The sequence below is a fragment of the Siniperca chuatsi genome, linkage group LG5 (assembly GCF_020085105.1).
Source record: "Siniperca chuatsi isolate FFG_IHB_CAS linkage group LG5, ASM2008510v1, whole genome shotgun sequence".
Taxonomy (NCBI): Eukaryota; Metazoa; Chordata; class Actinopteri; order Centrarchiformes; family Sinipercidae; genus Siniperca; species Siniperca chuatsi.
In genome coordinates this window covers 22,836,291-22,847,957 of record NC_058046.1, presented here as the reverse complement: position 1 = coordinate 22,847,957, position 11,667 = coordinate 22,836,291, and the positions used below count along the sequence as shown (strand labels likewise).

At 44.0% G+C, this 11,667-nt stretch overlaps 2 protein-coding genes across 2 annotated transcripts; both read left to right on the top strand.

Annotated features, from left to right (window-relative positions):
• LOC122876131 (flocculation protein FLO11-like) lies at positions 1-5,380 on the top strand. The gene is made up of 4 exons (XM_044196093.1): positions 1-218; positions 1,508-3,486; positions 3,592-4,759; positions 5,195-5,380. Exons 2-4 carry the CDS (start codon positions 1,526-1,528, stop codon positions 5,288-5,290), a joined length of 3,225 nt encoding a protein of 1,074 aa, XP_044052028.1. The 5' UTR covers positions 1-218; positions 1,508-1,525; the 3' UTR covers positions 5,291-5,380.
• A 3,038-nt stretch (positions 5,381-8,418) lies between these two features.
• Positions 8,419-10,792, top strand: htr1aa (5-hydroxytryptamine (serotonin) receptor 1A a). Its single transcript, XM_044196095.1, has one exon. The coding sequence runs from the start codon at positions 9,091-9,093 to the stop codon at positions 10,372-10,374; it is 1,284 nt and encodes a 427-aa protein (XP_044052030.1). The 5' UTR covers positions 8,419-9,090; the 3' UTR covers positions 10,375-10,792.
• Positions 10,793-11,667: the final 875 nt, after the last annotated feature.

Genomic DNA, 11,667 nt, shown 5'->3' with positions numbered 1-11,667 from the left:
CTGCTGACTGGCACAGAAGTTCAGTATAGACTTATTCTCCACAGTGAACACCACAGAGAGATTATCTGCACTAAACTACAAACATTTTACCACAAGAGGAAAACACACTACTCCAACTGAGAAAACCTGAAGACAGAAAGCTCAGAAGAAGAGAATAGAAAGAAAAACAAAGACAAAATAAGTAAACCCAGTTCATCTGAAGACTTCTGAACAGACAGGTAAGTAAATGCACTATACAGAAGCTTAAGCACTAAATTGGTTTAGAGTTTAGAGATTCATCTGCACAATTTAAAAACATATAAACAGGTGATGAAGTTTTTAGTGAAGGAAATTCTGTGAAGCAGCAGCAGTGAGTGAGTTTCAGTGTGAGCTGGAGGACAGGTAGCGTCTGCTCATCTGTCCAGCTTTACACAGACAAGATGAAAACTTTACAGCCATGACATCTGAACAAACAATGTACCAGATTACTTGTGTTGATGTATGCATATTTAATATAAAAGAACACGAGTAAAGCTACATGTTTTATCACACCGTGACCTGAATATTTTCAATTCATCTGCTAATTTAGAGAATTTGCTCCCTAAAATGTATAGTATTAATAGTATATATATATAGAAGTAAAGTTTTTTTTAACATATCCAGCTTCTTGCAGTTACATAGCAAATTTCATTGTAAGTAAGCTCTTAAGCACTTACATAAATACATGCATGCAATGCATGCAGCTACAAGCACAGGTGAAATTTATGTGTCCAAAAATCTAATATGCTTATGGCTAAATTGATCACATGTGAATTTTAGAGCCATGAATTAATATATACAAAAATACAAATATTGATACAAATCACTATGACAAATCATCATATGCATTGTTTGCAGTATTAACACATGGTCACACTATGAAAACACTATCAGTACTTAATAGCCATGCACATATACTATATACAGTTAGAAATATATATATGTATATATATACAGTATATATATATAGATCCTGTGTATTTTTACAGTATGATACATATCCTTATTTGTCATTTTTCTGACTCCACAGGTCATCAACATAAATATATATACAGTATATATATATAGTATATATATATAGTATATATATATAGTATATATATATATATATATATATATATATATCAGTATATATATATATATATATATATATATATATAAATATATACAGTATGTATATATATATATATATATATATATATATATATATATATATATATATATATATATATATTGATGTTGATGACCTGTGGAGTCAGAAAAAGGACAAATAAGGATATGTATCATACTGTAAAAATACACAGGATCTTTTCAAATTCTGCAATTATTTCCTTACCATTGTTGTACAGTGATATCTACACTTCACTGAATACTTGTTTAACTTGTTTCAAATTCTCAATACAAGAATGATATTTCTACTTCTGTGTAAGTAAAGGGTTTTAACTCTTCTTGTAGCTTCAGTTTTCCAATGTTTGTGTTTCTCCACTAGAATTCTGAATCAAGTAACATGGACAAAGAAGCAGAGAACATGGACGGAATCTCCAGCTCTTCTGCGTTCTCCATAAACTCAGAGACGGCTGAGATTACCAGCATCCCTGTGTCAGGAATCATTGATCAGACTGCTGCGGATCTTGATGAGCTGATGTATTGTGATGACATTTTAGACAACGATGAGGTCACTTGCCCTTGCCCCCATTCAACCATCAGCGAGGATAGTTGGTGTTCCTCTCTTGACTCAGACATCTCAGAGATGATTACATCATTTGATCAGAATATCGATGTGGAGATTAAAAAAGTATGTCAAAGCTTCTTGAATCCAGAGAACCTGGAGACAGAGGCAGATGATTTTGGAGAAAAAGAGGAAGTCCGGACCACCCAGACAGGATCAACCTCCAGACTTTCCAACAGTTCAGAGGAGAGCGTGAGACCTGCATCCTGTGCCTCTTCTTCCTCCACCAACACAGCCATCACTAAGGCAGACAAAATGCTTGTCTCCCACGTGATTGATAAGGCTGTCAAGACATTGCATTCCACCAAGGATGTAAGGACACTGCAGTCCAATGAAGCTCTCAACACACCGGAGGCCACTGAGCCTGTCAATACACTGCAGCCCACCGAGGCTGTCAAGACACTGCAGTCCACTGAGCCTGTCAAGACACCGCAGTCCACTGAGCCTGTCAAGTCACTGCAGTCCACTGAGCCTGTCAAGACACGAGATGCCACTGAGGCTGTCAAGACACCAGTGGCCACTGAGGCTGTCAAGACACTGCAGCCCACTGAGGCTGCCAAGACACTGCAGCCCACTGAGGCTGTCAAGTCACCGCAGTCCACTGAGCCTGTCAAGTCACTGCAGCCTACTGAGGCTGTACAGACACTGCAGCCCACTGAGGCTGTCAATACACTGCAGTCCACTGAGGCTGTCAAGTCACTGCAGTCCATTGAGCCTGTCAAGACACCAGAGACAACTGAGGCTGTCAAGACACCGCAGTCCACTGAGGCTGTCAAGACACTGGAGGCCACTGAGCCTGTCAAGACACCGCAGCCCACTGAGGCTGTCAAGTCACTGCAGTCCACTGAGCCTGTCAAGACACGAGATGCCACTGAGGCTGTCAAGACACCAGTGGCCACTGAGGCTGTCAAGACACTGCAGCCCACTGAGGCTGCCAAGACACTGCAGCCCACTGAGGCTGTCAAGTCACCGCAGTCCACTGAGCCTGTCAAGTCACTGCAGCCTACTGAGGCTGTACAGACACTGCAGCCCACTGAGGCTGTCAATACACTGCAGTCCACTGAGGCTGTCAAGTCACTGCAGTCCATTGAGCCTGTCAAGACACCAGAGACAACTGAGGCTGTCAAGACACCGCAGTCCACTGAGGCTGTCAAGACACTGGAGGCCACTGAGCCTGTCAAGACACCAGAGGCCACTGAGCCTGTCAAGACACTGCAGCCCACCGAGGCTGTCAAGACACTGCAGTCCACTGAGGCTGTCAAGACATCAGAGGCCACTGAGCCTGTCAAGACACTGCAGCCCACCGAGGCTGTCAAGACACCAGATGCCACTAAGCCTGTCAAGACACCGGAGGCCACTGAGCCTGTCAAGACACTGCAGCCCACTGAGGCTGTCAAGACACCAGAGGCCACTGAGCCTGTCAAGACACCAGAGGCCACTGAGCCTGTCAAGACACTGCCATCTCCATCCTCCACCAGCTCATTTCCACCAGCTGATCAGGTGAATGAGATCCCTCAGTCACAGAGCCAACCGCTGGCCAAAACTGCAACGGATTTCCAGGAGGCGAGAAGTTCCAAGAGTTGTCAGTCGAGAGAATCTCATGATGGGGTTCCATCAGAAAATAATGGAAATCTTGCAGACTCCCAGGAGGACAAAGAAGCAGCAGCAGACTGCCAGCTTGTCCTGAATTCTTCCATCACTGCCTTAATAAGGAGATTTTTCCAGAGTCTCAGTAAAGAGTAGGTTATCTCTTTCCGCATGGAAACGCTTTTGGATACTTAAAAACATTTACCACATTTGTGTGTATTATTTATAACCTTCTTTCCTTGTTCATTCTTTTTTAGGCAATGGAGGGAAGTAAGCGAAGGCGTTTACAATCGGGATGTGAAGGAGCAGCTGACTGACATGTGCACAGATGTGCTGAGGTTCATCTCGGAGTCAGTTGCTAAGAATGTCTTACAGGCCATCCGTCAGGATCAAGGTTCCACATTTGGCACCTTGACCCTGAGGAGTCCCTTGTACTCAGCACCTCTCACTGAGTACTTAGGTATCACTGAGTACAACATGCAGAGAAGTTTGGAAAGTTCCTTCAGCCAGGCTCTCTGTGATGTCGTTGGTGCGGACACCCCTGGAAGGATTTCACCCAAATTCACAGAGGCCATAGCAGGTGAGGTCATTGATGAGGTCAACTCTGTCCTATCAGTGGCCATACAAGACTCTCTGGATGGAGGATCCTCCAGCATCACTGCTGCTGCCAGCTGCCTGGTGTCAAAGGACAGAGCAGCCAAGAAGACTTTGGAGGGAGCTATCACAACCATGAAATCCTTCCTCACAGGACGAGGCACTGCAATTAGGAGGAGGATTCAGGCAGACAAAGCTTTAAATCATGACACTAAAGAGGAGACACCGGCGGGTGGATGTAAAGGCAAGAGGAAGAAGTCGCAGTGGAAGAGGTGTTTCAGTGGATGGTGGAGGAGAAAGATTCAGGCAGTTCCACTCGAACACTTGGATGAGGCTGTCAGGTCAACCAGTGCTGTCTTGACATCTAGGAGTACCAAAGAGAGCAAACAGGGCTCTCATTGTTCTCAAGAGATGCCCTCCACCACCTCCTCCAATGCTGCTGTGGGAGCAGACCTTGGGTCCCCTCACCTAGAGTTGGTGGACTACCTGGAGGATGAAGACGAGACACCAAAAAACATCAGGAATGGTGTTTCATCTCTGTCTTCTACCAGCTTGATTCCACCAGAACACCATGTCACTTGGTCTAAAGTCCTCGAGGACCCACCCATGGTTGAAGCTACGAATGATGAGTTCCAGGAAGAGATGAGCAATTCTTTAATACATCAGTCCATTGACTCTGGTGACGAGGATGAAGAAACCTTCATCCAGAGCTTTGTGGACCAGTCTAAGCCTGACTCTGAGTGTCTCAGTAATAACCAAGTTGATGTTGCGGAGACCAAGACAAAGAAGAGCAACCGTGTCTTCCGCTTCTTCCACAATATCTTCTCAAAGGTAAGGATGCATTTACATGGAAATTCTAATCTGTGAGATCACTTTAAAAGTACACAAGAATAGACTGGACCAGATACGACCAGATACAACGTCAGATTTTCTGTTAGGTGGAACAGACCAGCAGAGACACTATGAAGGATTCATGATGAACTGTCTCAGTTATAAGTACAAGGCAGCTGGACTTGTTTCTTCTTAAAGATGTTTTATGCCTCATCCAAGAGGTTTCATCAGTTTTGATGTTCTCTGCTGCTTCCTTTCCTTCCTTTTCCTTCATTCTCTAACTAGTCTGAAAGCATTAGAATCCCAAAATTTCCAATTGTGGGCTTCTTTGTCCATTTGTTTGTGACTTGAAGACGTCTCCTGATTATCTTTTGTTGAACTGTAGATGTTTATTTGTCTTTCTGTGCTGACGCTATTTATTACTTCCCCAAAAAGAATGAGAAGAAGGAGGAGAAAAAGAAGAAGGCTTCAACAAAGAATCAGACCAAGCGGCTTTCTTTTTGGTTGCGGCTGTTGCGGCTTAACAAGTAAAGATCAGGACCAGCTTCAGCAGCTGGCTTGATAATATCTTCTCCCCATCTCTCTTTCTCCTAACCCCCGCTTTTCTCGCCCCACACCTCTTCTCCCCTCTCAACCCCACCCCACCCACCCCACCCCACCCCACCCACCCCACCCCACCCACCTTCCCCTCTCTATGTCTCTCCACCCCCACCCCACCTTCCCCTCTCTATGTCTCTCCACCCCCACCCCACCTTCCCCTCTCTATGTCTCTCCACCCCCCTCTTCTTTCTCTCTACCTCTTCACCTCAAGCTCTAAATGGCTTTAGTTACCATTAATAAATGTACTTTTAAGGATATGAAATGTGCTGTGTTTTTACATTGTTAAATCTCTGATTCTCTAAAAGAATACTGGAATATCAATGGTTCTTGTAGTTTATTGGACACTTACATGATAAGGGTTAAAACGAACATGACCTTCTCTGTTGAGAACTGAGGTGTAATCACAATACACCTTTTGGGGGGGGATACAAGTTCAGAAAGTATGAAATTGTATTGATTTTGAATATTTTAATGCTCTTGTAATGTCCATAAAATTAGGCAAAACGACATTAATTTCCCGTGCAATAGTGAACCTCAAATGCATTTAACAAGAAGGCACTGACCAAAATCTGGGTTCAAAGGAGAGAGAATCAACACTTGTTTGGGTTGTGGCTAGTCGGGATACTAGTTTTGTCGAGACCTTATTTTTGTAATATTTAAAAGCTGAACAGCGAAGTATTGATGGATGAGTGGGGTCTACACTCTGCTCATTGAAGCAAACAGCTGACACAAGCTTCCAGCTGTCTCTCAAACTCTATCAAGAAATTCGCAGTCTCAACAAAACTAGTATTCGGTCCAGCCACAACCCCCATTATTCGTGCTTTGGCTGTTTGACCTGTGTTTGACGTCATAACAATAAGCATGAAAAGGAACAGCGATATTAGGCTTTTCTTTGGAAAACCACAAAAGAGGGTGAGCTGAAAAAGTGAAAATTAGTAGCTGATTGCATAGCTGTATTTCTGTGGTAGTATATCTTATATTAACCAAATGCTGCTCCTTATGGCATGTTCACTTTGCTGTAATAAGGCAAAAGAAATGGAGAAAGGAGAAGAGATACATAGGATAGGATAGAAAGGATCAACTTAGCGCTTTAGAAGGCAACAGTCTACATTCACCTACAGCTATCTGTCATGTAATCATGTAGACCCATGTTCAAATATGAACAATTATGAACAGCATGCAATAGTTTATAAAATAATCTCATGAATACTCTTGTGGACTCAGTGGACAGAGAGGGAGACAGAAGGAATGAAGGAAGCTGCAGAAAGGGTAGGCACAGGTGACCTAGAGGAGGTGAGTGAGAATAGTGTAATTTATTTACATTTATTATTTTAAGTCTATGATCAAAACAGCTTAACCTTTTGTGTAAATTATTGAAATCATCTAGGAATTTTGTTTCAAAATGCTTTAAAATGATCAGTTTAGCTTTTAAAGTTCCCATGAAACGGCTAGCAGAGTGCTATTTGCTTCTGCATATTTCCGTGTGTCCTGTAAAAACAGGAAGTTAGCGAGGGACTTGTCACAGATGTTGATTGAATGTGCATTAAGTCCCCCCACCATACAGCTATAGCGGTCCCATTAGCTGACTCTGCCAGACTGGGAGCTCCCAGTGTAGCACGGCCGTACCGGAACTGAGCACAGCAGGCCAGTTTGATGACAGGGAATACAGTATGGAGGTGGTTTTCTTGCCAGCTTTGGCTTCTGGCACCCCAGGGCTGAGTCAGCTAGCTGCACAGCTAACCAAGCTAATTAGCCAACGGCAGCTAACATTACAGTAAGCAGCAGTTAGCAATTAGCTACTTTAGCAACAAGTCAATCAGGAAACTCCGTAAATCACTTCGGTACTGGTCCTGGGTCGTGTTCACTGGCAGGCTGCTGAGCCTGGTTTCATTGCCTGTCATAAAAATTCGAGAAAGCCATGCTGTTGCCAGCTAGCTAACTAATGAATCTTAGCTCTGTGCGGTAAATGTCATGATATTATTGGTTGAAAGTGGTTGGTTCAAGCTTACATAAGCACATGTCATATTTTGTTTTACTGGAAGAAACCATGATTGGATTTTGATATAAGAATACAAAGAAATTGATTTTTTGTATTTTTTGGGGGGGACATATATTGTTAAATAGGTGCACAATATGACCGGGGATGTGATCTAAAAGGGTTAAAAAGGCATTTTCCATTTCATCTAAACTTTAAATTTCTAAAAATGTCTTCTGGAAGGAATTCCCCCCATACTCCCCTGGAGGGCGCAGAAGGCATATATTGAAAATGCCCCCATGTTAAATAGGTTATTACGGCCCTGACTAACAAACCAGACTCAAGTATAACACACACTGCCTGTGGCACGTCAATTGACACCCACACACATGGGGAGCGTCATGCGGTAGAAGGGTTAAATATCTTTTTTTATTGTGCAAAAGAGGGTAATAATATTCATGAAGATGGCTAATAAGAGTCTGAGCATTCTGGAAATACCTTCAGAACAGTATGACCTTCTGGGTTTTTCAAAGATTTCCGAGGCATAGGCTACATTTTTCAGAAAATCTGATGCTTAGCACTGTGACTTGAATGTAATGGTAATACATGAGACTTAGTGGTAGTGGCCTTGGTAATCTTTGAACAGCATCAAAATCATTTTACTGGTGGGAGGAAATCAAAAGAAGTGGTTTTGAGCCCCCACCATACCCTCTCTCTCTCTCTCTCTCTCTCTCTCACACACACACACACACACACACACATACACACACACACACAGTTCTCATCTCATCTCATCTCTTCAACCATCTCCCTCGGCAGCTCAACCCCTTCCTGTTTCCCCATCATTCCTACAGTATCTTACTGTTCCATAAACTCCGAGTACTGATAGAACAGTTAATTATTTGATGCAGTACCCGCTATGAACAGCAGATGACAGCAGCTCTCCTCTGTGGGCTGTCGTGGCGCTGTCCCTGGTTCTGAAACTACCTCTAGCTCGCAACGCTCTGTTAACTTTCTCTCCATCCCGGCATGAAATGCATGGTTGCGCTCATAAACACTCTGTCTGAACTTGTTTCTAAGTTTCTCTTTAAGGTCTTTTTACTTATCCAAAAACAGCAGTTTCAAATGAAGTTGGCTTAAACGAAAAGTGAATTAGAAGTGATGAAAGATTAAGATATTTTCTCGGTTAATATTCCCAGCTCGAGTAGCCAGCCGACAGATTCGACGTTTTTTCTATCTGTTAGCTAAGTGTTAGCCCTGACTGACACCTACACCTTTGAGATGTAAACAAAACAAATCCACAAAATGTGATATTCAGTGAGTCCAATGTGTAAAATAAAGGAGAGAGGAAAGGAAAGGAGAGCTCTGGAACCCCATCGGCTGTCTGTAGTGAAAAACGGAGCAACAAGGAGAGCAGAGGCACAAAACTCCAGGGCGACCTCCACACGGTCTGACGTACCCGAAGCTGCTGGTATAAATGAATTCAAGGCGTCACCAAGCTCAGATGTTTCGCAGTATCAGTGAGCGCACCCGGCTGTCAACACTCACGAGCTACAAGACACAACCCCTCACACACACTCACAAACACGTCTGCGTCATGCGTCCTGAGAGCGACGGCACGAACTCGGTAACTCCGATGGACCCCGGTAAAACACACAGCAGCAGCAGTCTGAGGGGCTGACTGTGCCCTGCTTATCTGTCCAGTTGCGTGTCTCCCACTGCTCTGGGAAAGTTGCACTCTGAGTGTGATTGCATTATGGATTTTATAACAACAAGCAGCAACGACAGCAACGCGACCAGCGGTTACCCTGACGGGGTGGACGTGGTTGCCGACTGGGACGAGGGTGAGAATGGCACGGGGTCTGGGTCTCTGCCAGATCTGAAGCTGAGTTACCAGATTATCACCTCTCTGCTCCTGGGGGCCCTTATCCTCTGCTCCATATTTGGCAATGCGTGCGTTGTGGCAGCCATCGCCCTGGAGAGATCTCTCCAGAATGTGGCTAACTATCTGATTGGATCACTGGCCGTGACAGACCTCATGGTATCGGTACTGGTGCTGCCAATGGCGGCCCTCTACCAGGTTTTGAACAAGTGGACACTAGGACAAGAGATCTGTGATTTATTCATCTCTTTGGATGTATTGTGTTGCACATCATCCATCCTGCATCTGTGCGCAATTGCCCTGGACAGGTACTGGGCCATAACAGACCCCATTGACTATGTAAATAAACGGACACCAAGGCGAGCTGCAATCTTGATTAGTGTGACTTGGCTAATTGGTTTCTCCATCTCTATTCCGCCTATGTTAGGCTGGAGAAGCGCGGAAGACAGGGCGAACCCCGACGCCTGCATCATCAGCCAGGACCCGGGCTACACCATCTACTCCACATTTGGGGCTTTTTACATTCCTCTTATCCTCATGTTGGTCCTGTATGGGCGAATATTCAAGGCTGCTCGGTTTCGGATTCGAAAGACGGTCAAGAAAACCGAGACAACAAAAGTGTCAGACAAGTGCTTGACTGTGTCTCCGGCCATCTTCCACAAGAAAACCAACGGGGAGGCCGGGGGCAAAGGCTGGAAGCGCAGCGACGAGTCTAAACCCAGCTCTCCGTGCGTAAATGGCGCGGTGAAGCACGGAGAGGAGGGTGAGTCACTTGAGATCATAGAAGTTATCAGCAACTCAAAGACGCACCTGCCTCTGCCCAACACCCCTCAGTCGTCCTCGCATGGCTACGAAAACATGAATGAAAAGAACTCGGGGGCGAAGAGAAAGATCGCGCTGGCCAGGGAACGCAAAACGGTGAAAACACTGGGGATCATCATGGGAACTTTCATCTTCTGCTGGCTGCCCTTTTTCATCGTCGCGCTGGTGCTGCCTTTCTGTGCAGAGAGCTGCTACATGCCCGACTGGCTTGGCGCAGTCATAAACTGGCTTGGCTACTCCAACTCTCTCCTCAACCCCATCATATATGCCTACTTCAACAAAGACTTCCAAAGTGCTTTCAAGAAGATTATAAGATGCAAATTCCACAGACCGTAACCTACACACAGTGAAGACATTTGTGCTTACTTAAATATGGAGTAATTAAACGAACAGCAGGAAATGTTCACTGACTGTATGGAACAGCAAAAAATAATACACAGACTTTCATTCAGGGACAGTCTCTTTTCGGTGTGTGTTAGAGGGCCGTGTAAAAAGAAAAACCGGGGGTCACTGGCCGCTGATGAAATGAGACAAGACAGAAAGTGTCGCTCTTAATGTACAAGCTCATGTTTATTCAGTGTTGTAGCTACAGTATATAGCCTATATGCGACGGCAGCCATCGTTGTATTGCCGTGCAAGACGTGTCATGTGCTGATTCCATGCATTTTATCATGAGACACGAGGGGTTTCCGTCCTACGTCATGAGCTTTGTAGCACTGAAACAATAAAAGCAATCAAAGTTTGTCATTAAGAAGCATGAGTCCATTTTTTGTTTAGAAAATAAAAAGTAATGAGCCAAAAAGAGATGACGGCCTATTGTGAAAAATCAGTTTCACTTGGGACCCACACATCTTCACAATAAGAAATTAATCATTCACTGTGTTGTTGAGCAAACAAAGCAGTGAGCAACATAGTAATTTGCTTTGACAGGCCACATTGATGATGATGGGGGGCGATCAGGTTATCAGTGCATGGTGTGTTTGAGGTCTTGCAGCAAAAGGGTATGAACAAACCCCACTGCCTATCCATCAAATCCATCTCAAAGTTGAGAGCAAAAAGAGATAGCTTTTTTTTCTAAAATGGAGGCTGGTATTACATTTATGATATGATATGTTTTCAGTCCCATGTCTCTATTTCTGACTCTCAGATTGTCCCCTCTGTGTGTGTGTGTGTGAGAGAGAGAGAGAGAGAGAGAGAGAGAGAAAATAAGGGAGAGCATCAAAAAATTCTGTATTAGATTATCATACAGTTCCTTTCCCCATACAGGCCTAAAGTGCATTGAGTATTTGAGAAGACAGCTTGTTACATTATTAACATCAAGAAAATCAGTGCTAACACACACTCATAACAACACATAATGTAGAGGGTTGCTCAGAGAAGTAGACCGCATAATAGAAAGAGTTGCAGGAAACCTCCTCACTGCATAACTGCTCTCTATCAAACATATCCCAGACACAAATCCACTTACAGTAGATAAAAAGATAAAGACTGTCAGACATTAAAAGAGGAAGGAGGAAAACAACTTTCAGGAAGAAGCCCCAATAAGGCCATGATGCTTTGCAAGATGGGTGGCTATTTGGCTTGTTGTCATGGCAACACATCAAGCCCAAGGCATTATGGGTCAGTCAG